The 20,307-nt window shown below is 36.3% G+C and overlaps 3 protein-coding genes and 1 long non-coding RNA gene across 5 annotated transcripts; 2 read left to right on the top strand and 2 right to left on the bottom strand.

Moving 5' to 3' along the window:
* The first annotated feature begins 6,760 nt into the window (after positions 1-6,760).
* Positions 6,761-7,737, top strand: LOC109122160 (uncharacterized). The gene is made up of 2 exons (XR_002029613.2): positions 6,761-7,177; positions 7,254-7,737. It is a non-coding gene; the product is annotated as an uncharacterized LOC109122160 (long non-coding RNA).
* Positions 7,738-8,113: 376 nt separating this feature from the next.
* On the bottom strand, positions 8,114-11,599 carry LOC100262750 (uncharacterized). Of its 2 annotated transcripts, XM_002278991.4 has the most exons (5): positions 11,179-11,599; positions 10,136-10,229; positions 9,818-9,855; positions 9,582-9,717; positions 8,114-8,706 (listed from the first exon to the last, which is right to left on the bottom strand). In XM_002278991.4, the coding sequence occupies exons 1-5, from the start codon at positions 11,476-11,478 to the stop codon at positions 8,291-8,293; spliced, it is 984 nt and encodes a 327-aa protein (XP_002279027.2). In that variant the 5' UTR covers positions 11,479-11,599; the 3' UTR covers positions 8,114-8,290. The 2 variants fall into 2 exon arrangements, with proteins under 2 accessions (XP_002279027.2, XP_019073962.1); XM_019218417.2 differs by lacking the exon at positions 9,818-9,855 and having other exon boundaries at positions 9,582-9,650; positions 11,179-11,585.
* Positions 11,600-11,671: 72 nt separating this feature from the next.
* LOC100257629 (homologous-pairing protein 2 homolog) lies at positions 11,672-14,056 on the top strand. The gene is made up of 6 exons (XM_002279004.3): positions 11,672-11,810; positions 12,092-12,117; positions 12,800-13,067; positions 13,245-13,315; positions 13,418-13,606; positions 13,690-14,056. The coding sequence occupies exons 1-6, from the start codon at positions 11,783-11,785 to the stop codon at positions 13,786-13,788; spliced, it is 681 nt and encodes a 226-aa protein (XP_002279040.1). The 5' UTR covers positions 11,672-11,782; the 3' UTR covers positions 13,789-14,056.
* A 319-nt stretch (positions 14,057-14,375) lies between these two features.
* Positions 14,376-16,522, bottom strand: LOC100252495 (uncharacterized). Its single transcript, XM_010649492.3, has 5 exons — positions 16,143-16,522; positions 15,961-16,064; positions 15,678-15,849; positions 15,457-15,579; positions 14,376-15,365 (listed from the first exon to the last, which is right to left on the bottom strand). The coding sequence occupies exons 1-5, from the start codon at positions 16,326-16,328 to the stop codon at positions 14,544-14,546; spliced, it is 1,407 nt and encodes a 468-aa protein (XP_010647794.1). The 5' UTR covers positions 16,329-16,522; the 3' UTR covers positions 14,376-14,543.
* Between the last annotated feature and the right edge of the window lie 3,785 nt (positions 16,523-20,307).

A 20,307-nucleotide genomic window follows, 5' to 3' on the forward strand; every position in this document is an offset into this window, starting at 1 on the left:
AGACAAATCCAGGAAGAGAGACGGGACAGGAGAAAAAGAGCATGGTGGGGGAAGAGAGGAGAGTTTAGCTTGAGGGGACTAGGGAAAAAGAGGATTTCCTGGGCTGGTGGCTTGAGAGGGAGGACAGCTGCAGTAGAGGTGCCGGGGGGCTGCTGGAGGAGATTCGAGAAAGGAGGTGAAAAAAAAAAGAAGGTGGAGAGAGGAGATATTGGAGAAGCTGTGGAGAGAGTGAGATGTGCTTCCATGGTCGTTTGAGAAGGACTTTTGAGCAGAACACCCACGAAATATGAAACAGTGAGTTGGAAGCCTCAAATATTCAACAGAGAAAGGGATTTTCAGGTATGTTTATCAATATTCTATTTCTTTTATTGACATTTGAATACTCATTGATCTGTCTGGGGTGGATAATGAAGGCCACCAGTCTGCTTGTTGAAGTATGACCTTGCATTTGTGTTTGTCATTGTCCATTTTAACTTGCTCTAATCCTACTGTGATTATGAAATGCTTGAGAATCATGAGGGTGGTTGCATTTGATATGGTATACCCACCTGCTCAGAAGATTCATGGATGATTCATGAAATGGATTTTCTGAGATTTTTCTTTATTTATTCGTCTTCTTTCACGCTTTGTTTCTCTACTTCCCCTGTTTCTTGATATCCGTCCATGGTACGCATCCATTTTCCCATCCCTGATTGAAAGAGATCCTAGAAAATCTAGAGTAGTTGTCATGACAGCAAAGCTCACCTCATCAACATCACCATACCCATCGTTCATCTATCCACCTCTCTCTTTAGGTCGTCATACCCATTTCTTCACTCAAGCTTGTAGGAATCAAGCATCCTCCACCATACTCATCTTTCTCTCATTCATTCTCCTTCCCACTCCCTCGCTTACATGGAGTCTCACGGGTGCATGTTGTCTTTCGCTTCTTCACATACCCATTAAAACCACTCACCCAAGCCCCCATATCCATACAACCCATACATATCCTTCATGCTATTCATAACCACGTTCTACCTAATCCGGATGTCTCACATCCGGAATTCTTCTCCGTCGACATTCCACCCGGACGCCTCACATCCGGAATTCTTCTCCACCGACATTCCATCCGAATATCTCACATCCGGAATTCTTCTCCGCCAATATTCCACCTGGACATATCACATCCGGAATCCTTCCCCGCCAACATTCCACCAGGACACATCACATCCGAAACTCTTCCCCGCCGACATTCCACCCGGACATCTCACATCATAAATTATGTCCGACCGACGTTCCACTTTCTCCGGATATCTCACACCCGGAATTCTGCCCGTCGACGTTCAACCTTCTCCGGATATCTCACATCCGGAATTCTGTCCGGCCAACGTTCAACCTTCTCCGGATATCTCGCATCCGGAATTCCGTCCGGCCGACGTTCCACCTTTTACTTCATCCTTAGAGTTTCTTTAGGTTCCAAAATCACATTTTTAATAAAGCTTTGCTGCCACTTTTATTTCTGGCAAGCAATTTTCGTACTTCCTCTGTTTTTAAAATGTTTTAAAATAAGCAAGGAATCAAATTCTGTAATTCCGAACAATGGAGTTATCGGAATTGGTTCATGCAAAATAAACGGGCTATGGTGGGGGCCCAACATCAAATAAATTTCCTTTAAAATAAAAATGGAATTGAATGAAATACCATGCATGATATTGGTGCTCTTTTATCTGGTTGGGTGATATGAGTGATATATTTTATGTTCATTACTATGCACTAACCCTAATTTGTGATAGCGCGTTGCCGTTTGCTAATCAGGTACGCATCGACTTCCACTTTGGTTATTTTCTATGTATATTCTGATTCTCATATGTGTATGATAGTTCCGAGCATCCATTGTTTCCCTCATCAATTGCCACATCAGCTTCATTTTATTAGTAGAGACCCGACTTTAGGGACTTAGAGGGGTGCTACGGTCTTTACCGTACCTTCCCGATAAGTAACCTGACCCCCAAACCCGATCCGGTTTTTCGCAAACCACATTTTCCAAAGTAAGGAGTCACACTTAGGGTTTTTCTTTCTTATTTTGTTTTACCCTTTAAAAATAAAACAAAAATAAGTGGCGACTCCAAGTCATTTTTTAACCAATTAAATCATTTTTCAAAATAAATAATCGAGCTCGCCATTCGAGTGGGAAACGCATTGAGCCGAAATGCGGGGTCCACACTTGTGTTAAATGATTTTCAAACTTGTGTTAAAAGGTTTTAAGTTGAAAAAGGTTGAGTGTTAAGCCAAAAAAATGGCTCAACCGGTCGACTGGTTGTGCTCGTTCGGTCGAGGACCGGTTAAGGAAGGCCAAAAAGTTTCTCTCTCCCCCAGTGGCCTTCTCTTCCCGGTCAAGGTTGAACCTCAACTGGTCAAGGTCCGGTCGAGGTCTGGTTGAGGCCCAACGGTTACTTTTCCTAACTGCTAGTCCACCGGTCAACCCCTAGCTCGACCGGTCGAACCTCCAACGTCTAGTTTGACTTTTTTTCTTCTATAAAAAGGCTCCAATCTTCATTGTTTCATAAGCTTAACCTTCCAAAATCATTCTTGATTATATTTGAGCCTTGGAAGAGTATTTTTGAGTGCACCATTGTTTCATAACTTGCATATCTTTAGTGCACCATTTAATCCTAATTTTTCTTGTTGTATCTTTGAGCCTAAAGTTCTATTACTAGGATTTTTGTGAGATCATTATTTGTATATCTTTGTGAGGAATTTTCTCAAGTGAGGGGTATCACTTGAGAGGTTGTTCAAGAGTGGGATAACTCTTGAGAAGTGTAAAGGGTGCTTTGAGCCAAAAGTCCAAGAGGGTGAATTGGAACCATAATCCAATTGTAAAGAGATTGGAAGCTTGGTTGAAGCTTCAAGATAGTGGAACCCTCACTCGGTTAGGAGGTTGAGGAGAGTGGACGTAGGCAAGGAAGTGCCGACCCACTATAAACTCTCGTGTTTGCACTCTCTTTTCCCTAACTCTTTTAAATTATATGCAATTGTGTTTATTTTGTTTATTATATATTTGCATATAATTGTCTCTTATTTTTATATAGTTTAAATTTGTGAAAAAGATACCATCACCTTATTTACCCCCCTTCTAGGGTGATTACCATAGTTTGGATTAGCCTCAAATTTCTAACAATTTTCATATGAAAAAATAGTATTATACAAGGTTTTGAATTTTCATTTTTAAAAATAGTTTTCATTTTTTTAATTAAACATATTTTCTAAAAGAGACCATATAGAAAATAAAAATTATTTAAAAAATAATAATAAATAAAAAATAAAAATTAGAAAAATATTTTTAAACCAAACTCAAACTCAAACACAATCTATAGAATTTTTAATTTTTTTTTATCTGAAATGAGTAAATATACCTTTTAACCATTTTATTTAAGAAAAAATCAATATCTACTATATATAGTTATAATTCACTTCTAAAATTAAGTCATATGAAAACATTTTAATTGTATATTTAAAATAAAAACTCTTCATCCATCCTATTTCTCTTTTATACTTTTTTTTTTTTGATAAATTTTCAATTAATTCAAATCATTAAAAAAAAATCTTTATTAAACAAATTTACAACATTTCATATAACTTATTACTAAAAGTCATGTTCAAAAAGTTATTAAAACAAGAAAGAAATAATTTTTTAAAAAATAAAAAAATAAAAAATTGAACCTTTTATTTTATAATAGGAAAAAGAAAATTTTAAAATATTTTTTAGTATAAAAGAAAATAAAATAGTGAATATATTTATTTTAGATAGTGTTTTAATCATTAAATTATTTATTTCTAAAATATAAAAGATAATTTTTATTTATTTAAATTAACATTTTTTAGAAAATATTTTTCAAAATAGTTTTTAAATCATCAATATAATTTTTGTTTATTTATAATTTAAAAATATAAAATAATGTTGATTTTTCAATTATTTATAAAAAGTTAAAAAAAACCAATAAAAAAATTAAAAAAAATGGTTAAAGAAAAGAGAATGTGTTAATAATGGCATGTAAAGAGCGGTAAAATAAAGATAAAAATGAGTAAAGGGGTATTTGTGTCCATTATCATCTCATATCCTTATAATCAATTATGAATGATAGAAGTACGTTAGCTTAATTATCCAGGGTGAAAACACAATTCTCCCCTTTAAAACATGGGTACCGCAGGAGTTCATGATTGTACTTCCAATTCAAAATCCTCCAACTGGCTTTCCTGTGGAAGGGGAAACTCGCTTGGCTTTTTCAGCAGCCAACTGAAAGAAATGCGTCCACTTCCTTCCTCACCATCAACTCCTTCCAAGCTGCCTATCAGAGGCAGCCTTTCCTTACTATTGTCAGAAAAACCATTATTGAACATCACCATTTTCATCACCATTTCTTCCTTCTACTGTTCTTCACTGAAAAACAGTCCATGGGAAGCCATAATTTTCCGAGTAATCAAACAAAAGAAACTACTTAAGCAGAGAGAACCTTCTGTGAAAATAGAAGCCAAAATGCTCTGGACACATGCAGGAACATGTTCAACAAGACACGAAAAGTTAAAGAAAGAACGATTTTAATTTTCGTTTTCAAAGCTAACAATTAGGCTGCTTGTGAACGTGACAAGCCAATGAACCATCTCTTCACAAATGGAAAAAGAAGCAGAAGAGCAGAACAAATTAATGCTTTTATACTAAATTCGACTCCTGTTTTGCAAAGCGGAGAGTGGAATCTGGACCAATGGAAGTAGAAGAAGCTTCGTCTCATACCTCAAGGTGTACTAGTGTGCTGCACCTGCTTGGATTTACCTTCCTTAGCGTGGTTCTGCAGGTAACTATGATTTGATTTTAATCAGGATGAAGTAAATGCCCTCATGTTTTATAAATTTCAAATTCTTTTTTATGTTTATGATTTCTCTTGAAGTAATTCATGAGAAAATTTTAGATTTAAATTTTCTTGAGAAAAAAAAAAGAAAAACAAAACCATTTTAGTCATTTTCGTTTTTATGATATTTTTACTAATTTTATAATAAATTTATTTCTTATATAAATTGTATAAAATTGGAATAATTTGATTTTTTCAAGACAAAAAATATCTAAATTTTTTAAAAATAAATTTAGTTTTATTTTGTTTGAAAGAGTAGGCGTGAGTGGTGTAACAAAAATCAAGGTCAAAAAGAAAAAAGCTATTTGTGTGAGTGGTATAACAGTTGGTGTGAAAAGTATTTTTAAAAATAATTTATCCAAAACCCTTATTTTTAAAACATGGGTAACGCAGCAGTTCATGATTGTACTTCCAATTCAAAATCCTCCAACTGGCTTTCCTGTGGAAGGGGAAACTCGCTTGGCTTTTTCCATCTTTTCAACTTTCTGTCCAATCTTGGGTCGTCAATTTTCTAATCTAAATTATTCTCTGCATTCTTTGATCATCCAACTTCCCAGCGTGCTATCTGGAAACAGGCTTCTCAGGGCTATCTGGAAAGCAAGCATCAACAAGATGGTGGGTTTGCAGGACATAAAGATACCAAATCAAGAGCATAACTGACAAGCATGGGAATTTCGGGGAATTTAACCTTTTTCTAACTTTGGTGATGCTGACTGGAAGCTTCGCCCATTACACTTTATGGTACATTTTGTCGTTTTAGGTCCAAGGAAGACCACAAAACCCAAAGAGTTTGGGTTAATCTCTGGTATCTCCCATGAATCACGGTTTTATTTTTTATTTTTTTTATTTTTTTGTTTAAACCTGTACTTTGAACTTGGAGTATCAGCACATATCTTAAACTGACGGCTTATAGAGTGTGATATCAAATATTATAAAAGATTTAACCTATTTTATTATATATCAATTAATTTTTAAATGAGATGGTTAATATCCGACTTTAGAGATTGAATTTATTCTATTTATGAATATTATTATACTATTTGTAAGTGGTTTACATTATTTACGAATAAAACTTATTTTTACATTATTAACAATTTAGAACCATAGTAGCCCATACTCCTCTCGATCCCTTTTTGGTCATTGATGATGCTATATTCTTTATAAATATTACTATTCTCTTTGAAAATCGGTTACCTAATTTATGAAAAAGATTATTGTTATGTTATGGACCATTAAAAACCATAGTATTACATACTACTCTCAACCATTTGTTTATTAATAATGTTCTATTAATTATTTTATTGAAATTACTAAAAATACTATTTATTAATTTGAGTGTGATTTTGAAATTAGTAATAATAGTATTCTTCGTCACAAAATGGAGTAAAATTGATTATATCAAAATTAATCCTCAATCCTAGGTTGATACATGTGATTGTAAGTATGTTTTGAGTAACCTCACAATCCTATGGGATGAAGAAATGAATGTAAAAATCCAAATCAGTTAAAGAAAATAAGTTTCTTAAGATAAAAAATGGACCTATTATACCCAAAGTAAATAAAGTAAGATTTACATGGAAGGGAGTGAATCATTACTATTAGAATAGTAGCAAATATGAAATTTTGTGGAATAAATTTTATTAAGCAATTAGATTTAATATTTTTTTTATATTGAAGGTAATATAAACATTATTATTGATTTTATTAACAAGTGAACTAATTTTTTAATTAGAATTATTGTATGAGGGATTCGAATTTGACATGGTTATTTATAAGCAAATTTTCAAAGAAGCAAATAAGCTAGATGTTCACATTGCTCATTTTGGTTATAGATAATAGATACATATATATATATATATATATGGGCCACTATAGAGAGGGTTCCGCCAAATCTTGGGCTCAATTGGCCACTACCCAAACCTTCTTCCCTCAGAATCTAAAGCCCGAAATCTCTTATCCAAACTCGCTTTTTTCACCTTTCAGGTTCTGAACCTTGTTGAAGAGATCCCCATACATTATACATTCTCTACCGGTCTATAGAAGATAAGACACCATCCATGGCAGCTCAATCCAGTATTAACAGTACTTTCATATGCTACTCATTTCCTTCACAAAACCCTAGTTTCAAAATCCCCAAAACCCCCTTTCCCATTCCCTTGAACCCCAAACCCCTTTTTCTGTGGTCATCCACCGATACTCCTGGCATCAGAACAAAACTCAGTATGAAACTTTAAGGACTCGCTGTTTCACCAGAAGCATCTACTGCAAACCCAATATCTTCTGAAGAAAATGAGGTCCAAATTGATCCCACTCTTTACGCATATTTTTTTGGGTTCATGTTCTTTAAGTGTTCTATTTCAATTTATACAGAAAGTTGAGGTGATTGTGAAGGTGATGGAGACACCAAGGCTGGTACTGAAGTTCGTATGGATGGAGAAGAACATTGGGGTGGCGTTGGATCAAGTGATACCAGGCTATGGCACCAATCCACTGAGCCCGTACTACTTCTGGCCAGGGAAAGATGCATGGGAGGAGCTCAAGTCCACTCTAGAGAGTAAGCCATGGATATCTCAGAAGAAGATGATTATTCTTCTCAATGAGGCTACTGATATCATCAATTTGTGGCAGCAGAGTGGTGGCAATCAATCTTAGAAACACTAATCTTGTTTATGAGTCATTACAGAAACAAGCCTTGTAATTTCGTCATTGGGGTTGCTGATGCTTCTTTCACCCTCCATATCTGAAATCTGAATTTTACCAGATCTTTAGTAGTTTTGGTTTGTATTGCCATTGAGAGTGTTCATAACACTACAGAATGCCATGTAAAATGAGGAAAACTCTCACCATGGTGCAACATCCTAGAATTTGAAGAAAAGTTCTGAAATAATCGCAAACATTGATTAAATCTGAGCACTCAAAAAACCTAGTATTTGTGGTGCATGGATCCCATAAAGGGCTGCAATTGAGAGAAAAGATTGCAGTTCATTCTGTTGGATTAAGCTCCAACATGTTATTACTGGTTGAAGCAAATTCATAATATAATATCAACAATTGATATAAACAGAAGTATTCTGATTTGGACGAATGAGATACACTAAGCCTAATTCCAGAATTCATCCCAGTAGTAGGAATTGAAGGCACCAGTTCCCAGAATTTTGAAGTTTGGCATCATTGTGAGAGAGATATTTCTAGTGCTGCAAGCTCAATCAATGATGAGGACAAATGCCAGATACAAAAGGGTCTCTGCTGATATTCTATAAAAGGATTCAGAAGCCAAATAAACAGAATGTGTCCATTTTTTGTTCCTTATACAAAGAACAGTCCTAAATGGAGTTCTCCATTCAAATTGAGTTTAATTCCTGTTAAGATAATTATTTGATATACAAAACCAGTAATGCTGCGGCTAGCTATGGCTCCTCATCAAGATTTAAAAACAGAAGGTAGGCAATCAGGCCAATCACAGGGACAAATCTGAGATAACGTACAAAGCTTACCTTGCTTTTCTGAACATTTTGTAGGTTGTCACCTATCAACCAAGGCTGGAAGATTATGTAAAGGCATATGTCCCAAATGAAAGCATAAGCCAGCCTCTCCGATCCCAGATAGCTTACCAAGAACTCCAATCTGTCAGCTATACTCCCAAAATTACTGTCCTGTCGACCAAAGAATGCCCACAATGCAGATATCAAACACACAGCCCCACCAATCAGTCCAACAATGGGAGCACCGTGGATCATCACAGAGCCCAATCGAGAGGGCTTTCTTGGAATGTACTCTGCATCTTCATCATTCAGCCGAATAGCCATGTATGGTATTAAGAATGCTGGCATCACATGAACAATGGTGTACTTCAGTCATTGAAAAGTGCAGGTGGACTTCACAAAATTTTTTTAATGAAGAGGAAAATCAAAATAGGCAAGCAAAGAACTAATACAATGTCATCACATGTTAACACACATTTTCATTAAGTTTTAAGAATGTTCACAATATGGTAACATGTGAAAAATTGATACAAGGTACAATCCCCAAAAGGTAATCATATAGGGCCTTTGAGAGATGAAGGAATCTACAAAGCTGCTTGCAAAGTTGATTTCTTTCATGAACTTCTACTTTGATTATCTTGTTTTTAAGATTCGGATATTATTTTGAAGAGCAAGACCCAAACCCACACAACATACAACTCCCATGGGGGCCATGGCCCCCTTGCAAGAAACAAATTAGAACAGACAGTACACCAACACCTAGGAATAGAAAAGGCCTAGTGCTCAAACCAAGTCCCAATGAATTACTATCAAAATTTTGGTACTAGGAGAAGTTCCCTTTTAGTATGACAAATAATTTGGAGTTTGGATGTAAACTAATATATATGGTTGGACAAGAGTATGAAAAGAAAGGTCTTGCATTTGAGAGCACACCTAACGTACGAAAAGGGAAAAAAGAAAAGTCAATATCCTTACCCATTCCCATCTAATCTAGACATCTATTTTTCTCATCACTCTAATTCTGGACACCCAAAAGCAGGGTAATAGCAAGCAATCAAATGAAATGTTGTCCTAAGGGTGGTCCTATACCAAGTATGGGTACAAATGGTCTAAACATATTAAATGCCATTGATCTTACTCTCAGCCCACACAATCAAGCTTATGGTCTTTTGCCTTCTTGCTACCCATCAAGCAGGAGTTTAGAGAGGAAGCATACTGTTTGTAAGGAACATCTGGAAGCCCCATAAGACATCCAGAGACCCCTTGTATCTGTCTCGCTTATAGTCTGTAAATAGCAAAGGAGCAAACATGAATGTCCATCCAATAACAAAGTTGAAAAGTCCTTCAGACATCTGATGCAAAAAAAAAAAAATGCAGTGTCACAAATATGCTTTAGATAATAAACATGGAAAAATATATTTGAATGCTTTAACTGTTTATAACAGTTCTCACCGGGTGAAGCACTGGGGACTCAATCAGATGAATGCCAACTACTCTGCCAAAAAATACATTGCACAAATGATCAAGGATTGAAACATAAGAATAGGGACTGGTGACAATAGGATGACTATTTTGGGGTTTCCTCTTAGAAATGAGACGAATGGGTGAAAGTAACATGTAATAAAGTGAATGAATTTTTAGGGTAGCACTTAGGCCCTGATCATGCAGTATGACAATACAATCAGAGATCATCAAAACTTTCCATGGTAGTTCACAGGATAATGTTATGAGCATCACATTTATGGCACAACCAATAATAATTGAACTTACCAGAGTTCATCAAAGGCAAGATGAAAAAGAAATTGAGAGAAAGACCAATAAGAGAATTGACTGTGTACGAACTGATGGCCCATACAGGATCACCCTGTTGAATATGAAAGAAAAAATGTAAGTCAAATTAACTAATTGATCATTGTCCTTTTGTGTTATTTTCTTCAAAAGAAGCAGGGCAAACCAAAATCAAACAAGGCCTAGAACATGCAAGATGCACAACAGCCGTTCAAAGCCCAACCTCAAACCACACAAAATCTAGGAACTCCAAAAGAGACAGCCCTGATTACTAGAGGAGAGAAGAAGAGCATCAAAGAAAAAGAACCTAAGCAAAGCTATCTTTGAGTCTGAAAATTGCCAAGTCCCTATTCTCAAAGATCTTCTATCCCTCTCCTCCCAGGATTCAAAAAGGTCCTATCGTCCAGAGAAGTTACTAGTTGGTCACCAGCCATGATTCACCAACCACAAAAGAACTCTTTCATGGTTCTAGGCAAAATCTTGCTTCAGAAATCTTCCATGGTCATCTTGAGAATCTAATAAGGATGCCAAGTAGAGAAAAATCTAAAGACAAACCAAAAACATGCATTCCTAAAAAATAGCAAGCTTTGAGTTGCTTGTACAGGAATTACGTTTATATTCCAACACGAGTCTAGTCAATCGAAATGACATGTAACCGGCATCTTATAAACAAGTTTTCAGCAAGTAGAAAGTAGGTATTCTCCAAGTAATTGAGCAAACAATGACCTGTATTGATTAGCATATTATTTTGTGTTTGATCATTGTCGGTGACCTAAGTTAAGAGCTGGCATTCTCCAAAGGACTTGAGCGAACAATAACTCATACCCACTTCTCAACTGTAACTTATATCATACAAAATCATTCCTTAGCATGTAACAGTCTCAAACATTCAAAATAAGGCATGCACAATATTGGTGGGGGCGGTGAACCCTAATTCAACTCATTCATAAAATTAAACTTCGAACTAGCAATAACGACAGTGGCTTAGTTACGAGGAACGAACAGTGGAATCATGAGACACCTACAGGCGCATATGGCAGGAGAAAGAGCCAGAAGATATAGATCCCCTCAGCACCCCACAGAAGAATCTGAAGGAGCCGCCGCATACCGTCATCACCCTCCACCACCACCTCCTTCTCCTCCCGCGGAGAGGCACGGCAGACTAGAGGAGCAAAACGTAAGGAGGCGTTGTGTTGTGTGTGGAAGTTGACGGATGGTCTTCTTCGTTGATGCAATTGCATTTGATACCGAGTCTGACACAGTGATGAGACCCAGAAGCGAGTACAAATGTTGTTGCAGAGCAAAGCTGGAGATGCCATTGTCATTATCAATACGTCGTCGTTTTGAAGTCCCCTAGGCCACTGCCGGTGCTGGTGTTCAGCTACTATGGTGGAAGTGGATAGATCAGCAATAGGGCGGTCGGTTCTGTGTGGTGCCAAAGTGGCAAGGTTAGGTTCGTGATTTCAAATTTGATTCAGGGGCAATTCAGTAACGTTGCAGTTGTTTGCGCCCTTTAAATTCTCAAACGACGTCGTTTTGCACTAATTCCTCCCTCGCCCTCGTAAGGCATCAACCAGTTGATTTCGGTCAAAGGGAAAGGGTTCAGGATTTTCCCGCGCTTTTCAATCAATGGCTCCCAAATCCGATAGTGTCGAAGGTGAAGCCTTCGCCACCAGATCTCGAGCTTCAACACAGCTTCTTTTTTTCTTCTTGTCTTCTTGGATAGCTGAGGCTATGATGAGCAATTTGGAAGCACAATCATTGCTTGCGGTGAAAGCAAAATAAAATGTTTCATTGATTTTTGTGGCTCTGAAAACTGTTTCCAAATTGCTTGACAAAATGTGTCAAAAGGAGTTCGTTTACAGATATGCCGTTTATTAAATAATTTGTTCTAATCTTCTTTCCTTTCGTTAATTCTTTTTAGTGTAAAATTTGCAGGAATTGTGCTCAACTTCGTAAATGAGGTATGCATTCTTCGGAATTCTGATCAATTCATCTTTTCTTAATTTTCAAATCTGCTGTGTAAGTTAGTCCATTCAATTATTTTGTGTTTTCACCTGTAAGAAAATCAAATCCCAATCTCGGGAGAAAGAAAAAATTCAAGGTTGGTTCACGCCAGATCGCTTTATATAGATGGTTGAATTTTATGAACACCATGCATTATGCAGGGTGTCCAAACATTCCAGTAGTCTCTGTTTGGTTACTGAGAAAACTGAGGAAAAGGTAAAAAATGCTTCTTCTTCTTCGCAAAACTTATAGTGAACTCAGCCAAGCAATTGAACAAAATTCAATTAGTACTGATAGTGGAAAAAATTAGGTGATGGTTTTTCTCCCTCTCTTTTCATAATTTCCTTCTGATCAGAATACAGATTTAGAGAATTCTAAGAGTTAATCCTATTACTATGAAAATCAGCATTTGGTTCCTTGATTTATAGGTACAGTATGCTTGGTTCCCCTAGCCATGGGGAAACAGTACTCTCAATATTTTGCGTTGTTTTGCCGTGCAGTACTGGATAATCACTGAAAAACCCAAGACTGTTCCTTAATGCACATACTTTTATAATAGTAAAGGAAATTAGATACTATCCTTCTATTGTTGTTTATGTAGTGATTTCAGCTATATTTCAATTTTTTTTCCTTATCCAGCAAAACAGACCACTGAATTCTCAAAATGTGGCTGATTCACTGCAAAAGTTCAACCTCAAAAAGTCTTCTGTTCAGAAGGCACTGGATGCTCTTGCTGATAGTGGACGGATTTCATCCAAGGAGTATGGTAAGCAGAAGATATACCTTGCTCGGCAGGATCAATTCGACATCCCCAACAGTGAGGAACTTAGCCGGATGAAGGAAGAAAATGCCAAACTACAACAACAGCTGGAAGAACAAAAGAGAGCAATTAGTGAGGTTGAGGGAGGTATTCTCCTTTATTATACCTTTTTGTTTCTTCCATACAAGCGACAATGTTTAGGATGTGGTTGGATGGATTATCTAAATTCTTAACCATTCAAAATCTTTTGAGTGTCAGGCTTTAAATTCTGCTTTCTGAATCCAAATTCTCATGAACTTCATATCATATTCTTTCACTCTGCAGAAATTAAAACTCTGCAGTCAAATTTAACTCTGGAACAGATACGTGCCAAAGAAGCAAAACTAAAAATGGAGGTGGGTCAGAGAGAATCATAGGCATCTCTTTCCCTTTCCTTAAAACTAATACCGAAGGCTGCTTAAACTAAAGAAGGCTGTCTCTTTTGATTTCTATGCCAGGTTGAGGAAATGGAGGACAAATTGAATAACTTGCGTGGAGGAGTTACTCTTGTGAAATTTGAAGACAGAAAGGTGGTTGAGGAAATGTATTCTGATAGAATAAATCAATGGAGAAGGCGTAAAAGGATCTTCAAAGATCTATGGGATGCTATAACAGAGAACTTGCCTAAGGATCTCAAAGAATTTAAGGTTCCTTATCTTGTTAATGTCTTATCTGAACCTGTACTTGTCCTTGAGGGAAATTGCTTCTAACAACTGTTAATATTTTACAGGAGGAACTTGCAATTGAATATGATGAAGATGTTGGTGTAAGTTTTCAGTCACTTTGTGATCTCATGCAGCACAGAAAGAAGCGAGCTAGATGCCAATGACCCTTGAGAAGTGTCTCATACTTGTTCAGGATTCAGGCATATATGTCCCTTTGTATTGTCCTAAAAGATAAGTCTGTCACAAATAGTCGTAGATTCTGCATGCTTTTGAGGTTTATAACTGTATGGATGTTATATGTTGAAACATATGTTTTATAAATGATGGATGATATGACAGCCATGACAGCCACTTCAAAACACCCTTGCCGTACAACAGAATATCAGACATAGGGCCCCATACTCCTGTTATGTTTCTGACGAAAAACAAAGGGTATGTTATTCGGCTACCCTTTCCTTAACCTTGGCATTTCTTCATCGAGTCCCTTTTTTCATTTTTGTGGCATGAAGTAACACCTGTTTGAGAAGGCATCTCATCAATGAGAACCCGTTCATCTTGTGTGATCCTTAATTTGCAAATAATCTTGAATGAATGTGGATGTTGTTGTCAAAACTCTAAAGTGATACTTTTATGGAATGTTCATATAATCTTGAAGGAATCTTAGGCTAATGGGCATCAGATTGGTCATATTACAGTCTCCCCCACTTGTTAAATTACCCCTTGAACACTGAAGTCTTAGCAATGAGTATCATAATTATCAACATCATAAAAAATTTAAAAGTCCGGCAATCCAAAGTCATTACATATTTCACATTCTCAAAATTATATAGCAGAAAAATGAAGGAACAAAACAAGTATATGCATGTTCAAACATGGTGCAACTTAAAATCAACAAATTTTTGACACACTCCTATGCCTCTCAGTAACCTCGCACTCCTCTGGTTCTCACAGAAAAAGGCCTCTTCCCTGTGTTCAAATGCTGCACACTTGGCATTCCCAAACCCTCAGCAGGCTGTGCTATGTGGTTCTTTGGTCCTGCTCTTGCCTTTATATCCACTTGAGAACTTGAAGGGATCTGCAGGGCAGGTTTCATATCAGAGCTCAAGTTACCACTGTGTTTGTTCCCACTTTCATCATCGCTGTCATCCAACACAATATCCTTCTCCAATAGCTTCATTACATCTGAAGACATTGAATTCACATTTAAACTGCCCCCAGCTGAATCTGAACTTGAAGAGGACATCGGTCTCATCAATTCTGCTGCTTTCTTTTTCCATTTGGACTGTTGAGCTTGACTTTCATTGTGGATTTCCTCATCTTCCGATTCAGAATCCTGGTTCTCAACCGGATGGATCTTCTCTAATGCCAATCCATCATCTGATTTCTCAATCTCACCCGAATCCTTTTTGCCTGCAGCTTCATGTTTAGACTCATCACCATCAGATACTAACCTTCGCCGAGGATGGGGACTGTTTTGATCATCAGGATCATGGGATTCAGTTCGAGATAGCTCCACAGCAGCTCTCGCAGCTGCTGCTGCATAAGCTGCTGACTCAAAAGCTGCTTGAGCTGCATCAGCCACATCCTTATACTTCTTCCTTGTTTTCATTGAACCAGAGAACCCTTCGCCCTTTTCTATCTGATCTTCTGGCAACAAACTCTCCTCAGGCTTCGCCCCGCCTGAATTAGCTGATTGGTCTGGCTTGGGCTGGTTTTCCATCTGGTTTTTGTCCAATTTATCCTGCAATCATCACAAGGTAAGCCACACGCCATGGATATCAATCTGTTGAGAAGTTAATAAGTATAAATATTCAAATAAACTACTTGCATACCTCCAAGGTAGCAGAAGAAGCCCCCTCTAATTGCAGAGTGATGCCATTCTCTGAAGCAATTTCTTTCAGCTCATTCAATCTGACCTCCACATCCGGCGGCCTAACTGACAGCTTTTGTATCAACTACAGAAAATTTGACAGAATTTTTTTATTTTTCCATAAGACAATTACTTCTTCGAGAAAAACACAATATCAGAAAGCTGAAATTAATCCGACTTTACCCTAGGATTCACACCGCAATTGTTGCGCAGTTCAACAGCACGAGCCACAAATTCCTTCCCATAACGAGATGTTAAAACTGCGCGGATCTCTCGCAGCTCTTGGAACTCCCCGCATCTTGAAGTAGAATAAAGCAAACCTGACGCTGCCTCCTTCAGTTCATCAGGACACACTCTACACAAACATCATCAAAACCAAATATTGAATGAAATGAAATATCTGATTTTCAAAACATCACGACAAAAAATAAATAAATAATTAAATAAAAGGGAGACGAAAACCTACTTTTCTTCTTCTATAATGCTGACTCTCTCCACCAACAGAAGGCAATATCCTTCGATCATAGCATACACGTCCAGCATGTTCTGCTCCTTGATCACTTGCTCAACCTGTTCAAACCGACCAATTAAACAAAAAAACCCAAGTCACAATTGAAGTAGCAAATCCAAACACGACAGGAAAATTACCCGAATAAGCGCCCTTTCATGGTGACCAAGGTTGAGGAGCTGAACCACGTCGGAGCGCGCCTGTGAGCAGCGAACCTGACGCTGCTTCTTCAAGATGGCGGCCCGGGAGATGGCGAGGTTGACAAGAGCTCTGAATTTGGAAGTCTTGAAATTTCTTCCGAGGAGAGCATCAATCTTCTTCCCCATGTCCTGCTCTACCACCAAGCTTATGTGATGTCAGATGAGGACTGAAAGGTGGCGGAAGCAGTACAGTAGGCGGAAGAGCACAAACAAGCCTGGCCTCTTTCGACCTTTATGAGATGACGAGAGAGAAAAAAGAAGGTAGGTGTTATAGTGTTGGTTGTGGGCGTTTTAGAAGGAAAATTGGATTCATATTACGTGTGGGGTTTTCTTACGAAGGAAGTCTTCTCTTTATTAAGATCGGTCCGAGTAGGGCACAGGTTACTACGCGGTGGGCGCGGGTGGAGATCCTGGAAATGATGTGTGGCCCCCACTGGAATACACGACGCACTTCTTAGGCGCGTGTAGTATCTCCCTTACCACTGGAAGGAAATTGGGTTCAGTAAGTGGGTTATCGGGTGTAAATTGGGTCCAATCCCTACATCAAATTCGGGCGAAATAATATTGACAGGTTTCTAGACTAGACCGACATAGTTGGTTTTTCCTCTTTTTAGTAAAAATAAAAATAAAATCAAATTAAAATAATATTTAAATTTTTTTTAAAATATTGAAAGTCATCATTTGGACTGTTAAAGACTCTTTAGGTTTTTTCATTAAAAAAAAATTTATAGAAATTATTTGTAAGGATAACTTTAAAATCTGATTGTAGCGATAGGTCAGGTGTCACTACCCTACAATTAGAGAAAGGTGAAGCCAGAATTTTAAACCTAAATTATAGGCTACAAGTTATTATCGTGATGCTACAGTCGGGGCAACGTGCGAAACGTCAAAGAATTAGATATCAAGAATGGTTCCCCAAATGAAATTACGATCATCCTATGCAAATTCTACCAAAAAGTCGAAGGAAAGTTTGACTTATAAGGATGTGCTCCCACAGATTACACATTACATAATGTAGAGAAGAGTCCATGAAACAAGACAACGGCAGCCCAAATCTTTTCCTCCTTCCCACGCATGTCGGTTAAGGCCTACGATCATATAAAAATAAATAAAATAAAATTCTTTGAATCTCCCAAGACGGTGGCACCCGTATCCATCTGGTATGAATTCCTTTCCATCCTGGTCTCATAAGGCCAAAGTACTATCCGAGCAAATTCGAACCGTTAAAACATTATGGGTGAAAATGTTTTGACTTTGCTCATAAGACCAATTATTGGCATTTAAAATTATTGTACGTCTATTTTAAAACCTAATTTAAGTTTCGAAATAGCATGCTCAAAAAGACTATTCAAGTATACCTTATTATAAGTGTGCTTATCTTTCACTCAAAAGAAGCTAATCACATTATTGGTCATACGGCAACAGAGATTATTTTAATTACCTTCATATCATTATTAAAAGATAAATATGAAGATAAATTTGGGTTTTGTTTTTTTTGTTTTTTCTATTCAATTAATAGCATTATATCATTAGAGTTGATTGATTGAAAGTCTTTGCCCTTGGAATTGGCAATGGAAAAGCCATTTGGTTGTTGGGAAAATTGAAAGTGAATGATAGTATAAAAAACATAAGGTTATGATTTTGGGGACTTTCTGGTTGGTTTCCTTTGGCAAGTAGCGCAAGAAACGTTGAAAAACTGACCAATGAATTGATCTACTGCGGACACCCATGATTGGATTAGAATAGTTGATAAGAAAGATTATGTGTCTACTGCTTTCAATTCATCGCTCTCATTGGAAGTTGGATCATGGATGCCCCACAACTTTGACAATGGCGATCAAATATTTACCAGAATTTTACTTTCATTTTCCATACGTTGTTGTCTGCGACCACAGTGCCTCTGATCATCGCCCACGAAAAATGGGCGAAAGAGGACTGTCCGTAACCATTGGTATTCCAATGTTCTAGAAGGCCTGGTGACCCCAAAGAGAAGTAGTGGAAGATGTTCACTTAGCTGTACTTTTTTTTTCGTGGTGGAGAGTGGTGGGGGGTGGGAATTTCTAAGAAGGGGAGAGTGCTGGCAGATTATTTTTCAAAAATGATAGTTGAAATGTAAAAATTCATTTATAAGACTTTTCATTATATAATTCCAAAAAAGAGACTTTCCATTCGCATGTCTCTTTATTTTCATTTTTTTCTAAATATCTTAAATGGAAGAAAATGGGTCACCCGATCTTAAAGAGATTGACCCGTTGTGTTGGTTCTATTAAAAGTGAAATTTGAAGGTTGGTTGAACATTGATATTCATGTTAGTTAATTACATGTATTGAACAAATATAGAGATCTTTAAGGTTTTTTGTAATCAACTTTTTTGTGATAACAAAAAAAGGTTAACGATACTAATAGTTTAATCAAGTTAATTTTTTTAGGTTTTTAAGAAATTAATGTAATTCAATGGATGATCATGGTTGATGAAAACTTCACGTTGTTGAATACCTTTGAAGACATGGGAACCAATATAAAACTATTCTTGTTGATGCACATTTGAGTCAATTAAAATTATTTATATACTTAAAGATTTCAAAATCATCTTCTTATGCATTTTAAATTATATGTATTTTCATAAATTTAGATGGTTTCATATTTTTCAATGAATCCTCGTTTAAATTTGTTAGAATTTTAATGTTTTCTTGAATTCATTGTCTACATGGAAGATAATTATCTAATCAATTTGAAAATTGTATCATTCACTAATAAGGTTGTTTATTATGAATAGTAAGATTTCTTATAGGTCCAACATTTTTTTTTTTCCGAAGGTTTGAATTTGTCTATATCTCCTCCTAATATCTATCTAGACTTAAAATTTGGGGGATGGGATAATAAGAAACTTTAGTAGTTTCTTCAATAAAAGAAGTTACTAAGTTATAAAGATATTTCGCAGATATTTATTGTAGAATGTAGTTTTATTTTTATTTTACAAAATTATTTTAAAAACTTATGTAAAGAGTTTGTGTTGATATGGAAGCCTTTCTAGTGGTTCCCTACCTCAATTTGACCTCATTTATGCTAAATTATATCAAATGATCTAGATGGTGGAGAACTAGTTGAGTTTGGCTCAACAGGTAGACATGCACTTTTAATGTGCTAAAGGTCTAAAAACTTGTTTTATTTAGTTGAGGCAAGAGCCTTGATCAGTCAAACCACCAATTACTCAATCAATTGAGTTTCAAGTCCCAAACAATCAACATCAAGGTATTAAATGTCTAACAACTAATCAATGGGTTGAACACAAGTTGTGGGTTTTAGGGTTCTTGAGTTGTCCATTGATATTTTGATGGTTTTAAGAGCATTTATGCACAAGAAACTTTCAATTTTCAATTGTTTACCTAACTACAATATCTTTCAAAGCTCCTAAATGCAATTTTTCTTTCACATGTAAATCCTTTTGTGCACCATCAAAGTCGATTCTAGTATTCATTGTATTGTGAGCCTAAATTGCTTCATTGGAATTGAGTGTTCTTCATTCATTATTACTTTTACACTTGTGAAGTTTATTGTTCAAGTGAGGTTGATATCGAGATGAAATTTTATGAAAGTTTATTGGAATCTTGAAATCCAATTATAGACATTAAAGGCTTAAGTTGAAAACTTTAGAGTTATTGAAACTCTTACTTGCATTGAAATTGGAATAGAGTAGACATAGGTCAGAGTTTGGTTTGAACTATTATAATTATTGTTTTCATCTCTTCTTCCCTTTCCTTACTTATTCTCATGTTTTAATTTATCTTGTGAAATTATTAATTGTCTTAATTTAGCTTAAAATTTTGAAAAATAAACCATCACTTAACTCATTCTTCTATTGGGTGATTAACTAGGTTGTATTGGTTATCTTTCATGAAAACCAACATCAAACCCACACAAAAAATCACAACAGAATGGGCATTTAGCATTTCAATCTTCATTTTCTTCCAAAAAGACTTACAAAATGAGAAGAAACTCATTGGAAATAGAAAGATGTTTCCACAAAATGAAGTTAAGTTATTAGAAAAAAAGCAAGATCTTGCTAAAAAAAAATGGAGATCGATGGGGAAAACGACAAATGATT

Source organism: Vitis vinifera, chromosome 1 (genome assembly GCF_030704535.1).
Source record: "Vitis vinifera cultivar Pinot Noir 40024 chromosome 1, ASM3070453v1".
NCBI lineage: Eukaryota > Viridiplantae > Streptophyta > Magnoliopsida > Vitales > Vitaceae > Vitis > Vitis vinifera.

What these genes read in the sequence shown, in the direction of transcription:
- LOC100262750 (XM_002278991.4), bottom strand. Translation starts at nt 11,478, where the DNA reads ATGACAATGGCATCTCCAGCTTTGCTCTGCAACAACATTTGTACTCGC. An exon ending in TTCTCCTGCCATATGCGCCT is followed by an intron (nt 10,230 to 11,178) that starts GTAGGTGTCTCA and finishes CATATTCAACAG; the next exon opens with GGTGATCCTGTATGGGCCAT. An exon ending in CCAGATGTTCCTTACAAACA is followed by an intron (nt 8,707 to 9,581) that starts GTATGCTTCCTC and finishes ATGTGATGCCAG; the next exon opens with CATTCTTAATACCATACATG.
- LOC100257629 (XM_002279004.3), top strand. Translation starts at nt 11,783, where the DNA reads ATGGCTCCCAAATCCGATAGTGTCGAAG. An exon ending in AAGCAAAACTAAAAATGGAG is followed by an intron (nt 13,316 to 13,417) that starts GTGGGTCAGAGA and finishes TTTCTATGCCAG; the next exon opens with GTTGAGGAAATGGAGGACAA. An exon ending in AGGATCTCAAAGAATTTAAG is followed by an intron (nt 13,607 to 13,689) that starts GTTCCTTATCTT and finishes AATATTTTACAG; the next exon opens with GAGGAACTTGCAATTGAATA.
- LOC100252495 (XM_010649492.3), bottom strand. Translation starts at nt 16,328, where the DNA reads ATGGGGAAGAAGATTGATGCTCTCCTCGGAAGAAATTTCAAGACTTCC. An exon ending in ATGAAAGGGCGCTTATTCGG is followed by an intron (nt 16,065 to 16,142) that starts GTAATTTTCCTG and finishes CGGTTTGAACAG; the next exon opens with GTTGAGCAAGTGATCAAGGA. An exon ending in ATTGCGGTGTGAATCCTAGG is followed by an intron (nt 15,580 to 15,677) that starts GTAAAGTCGGAT and finishes AATTTTCTGTAG; the next exon opens with TTGATACAAAAGCTGTCAGT.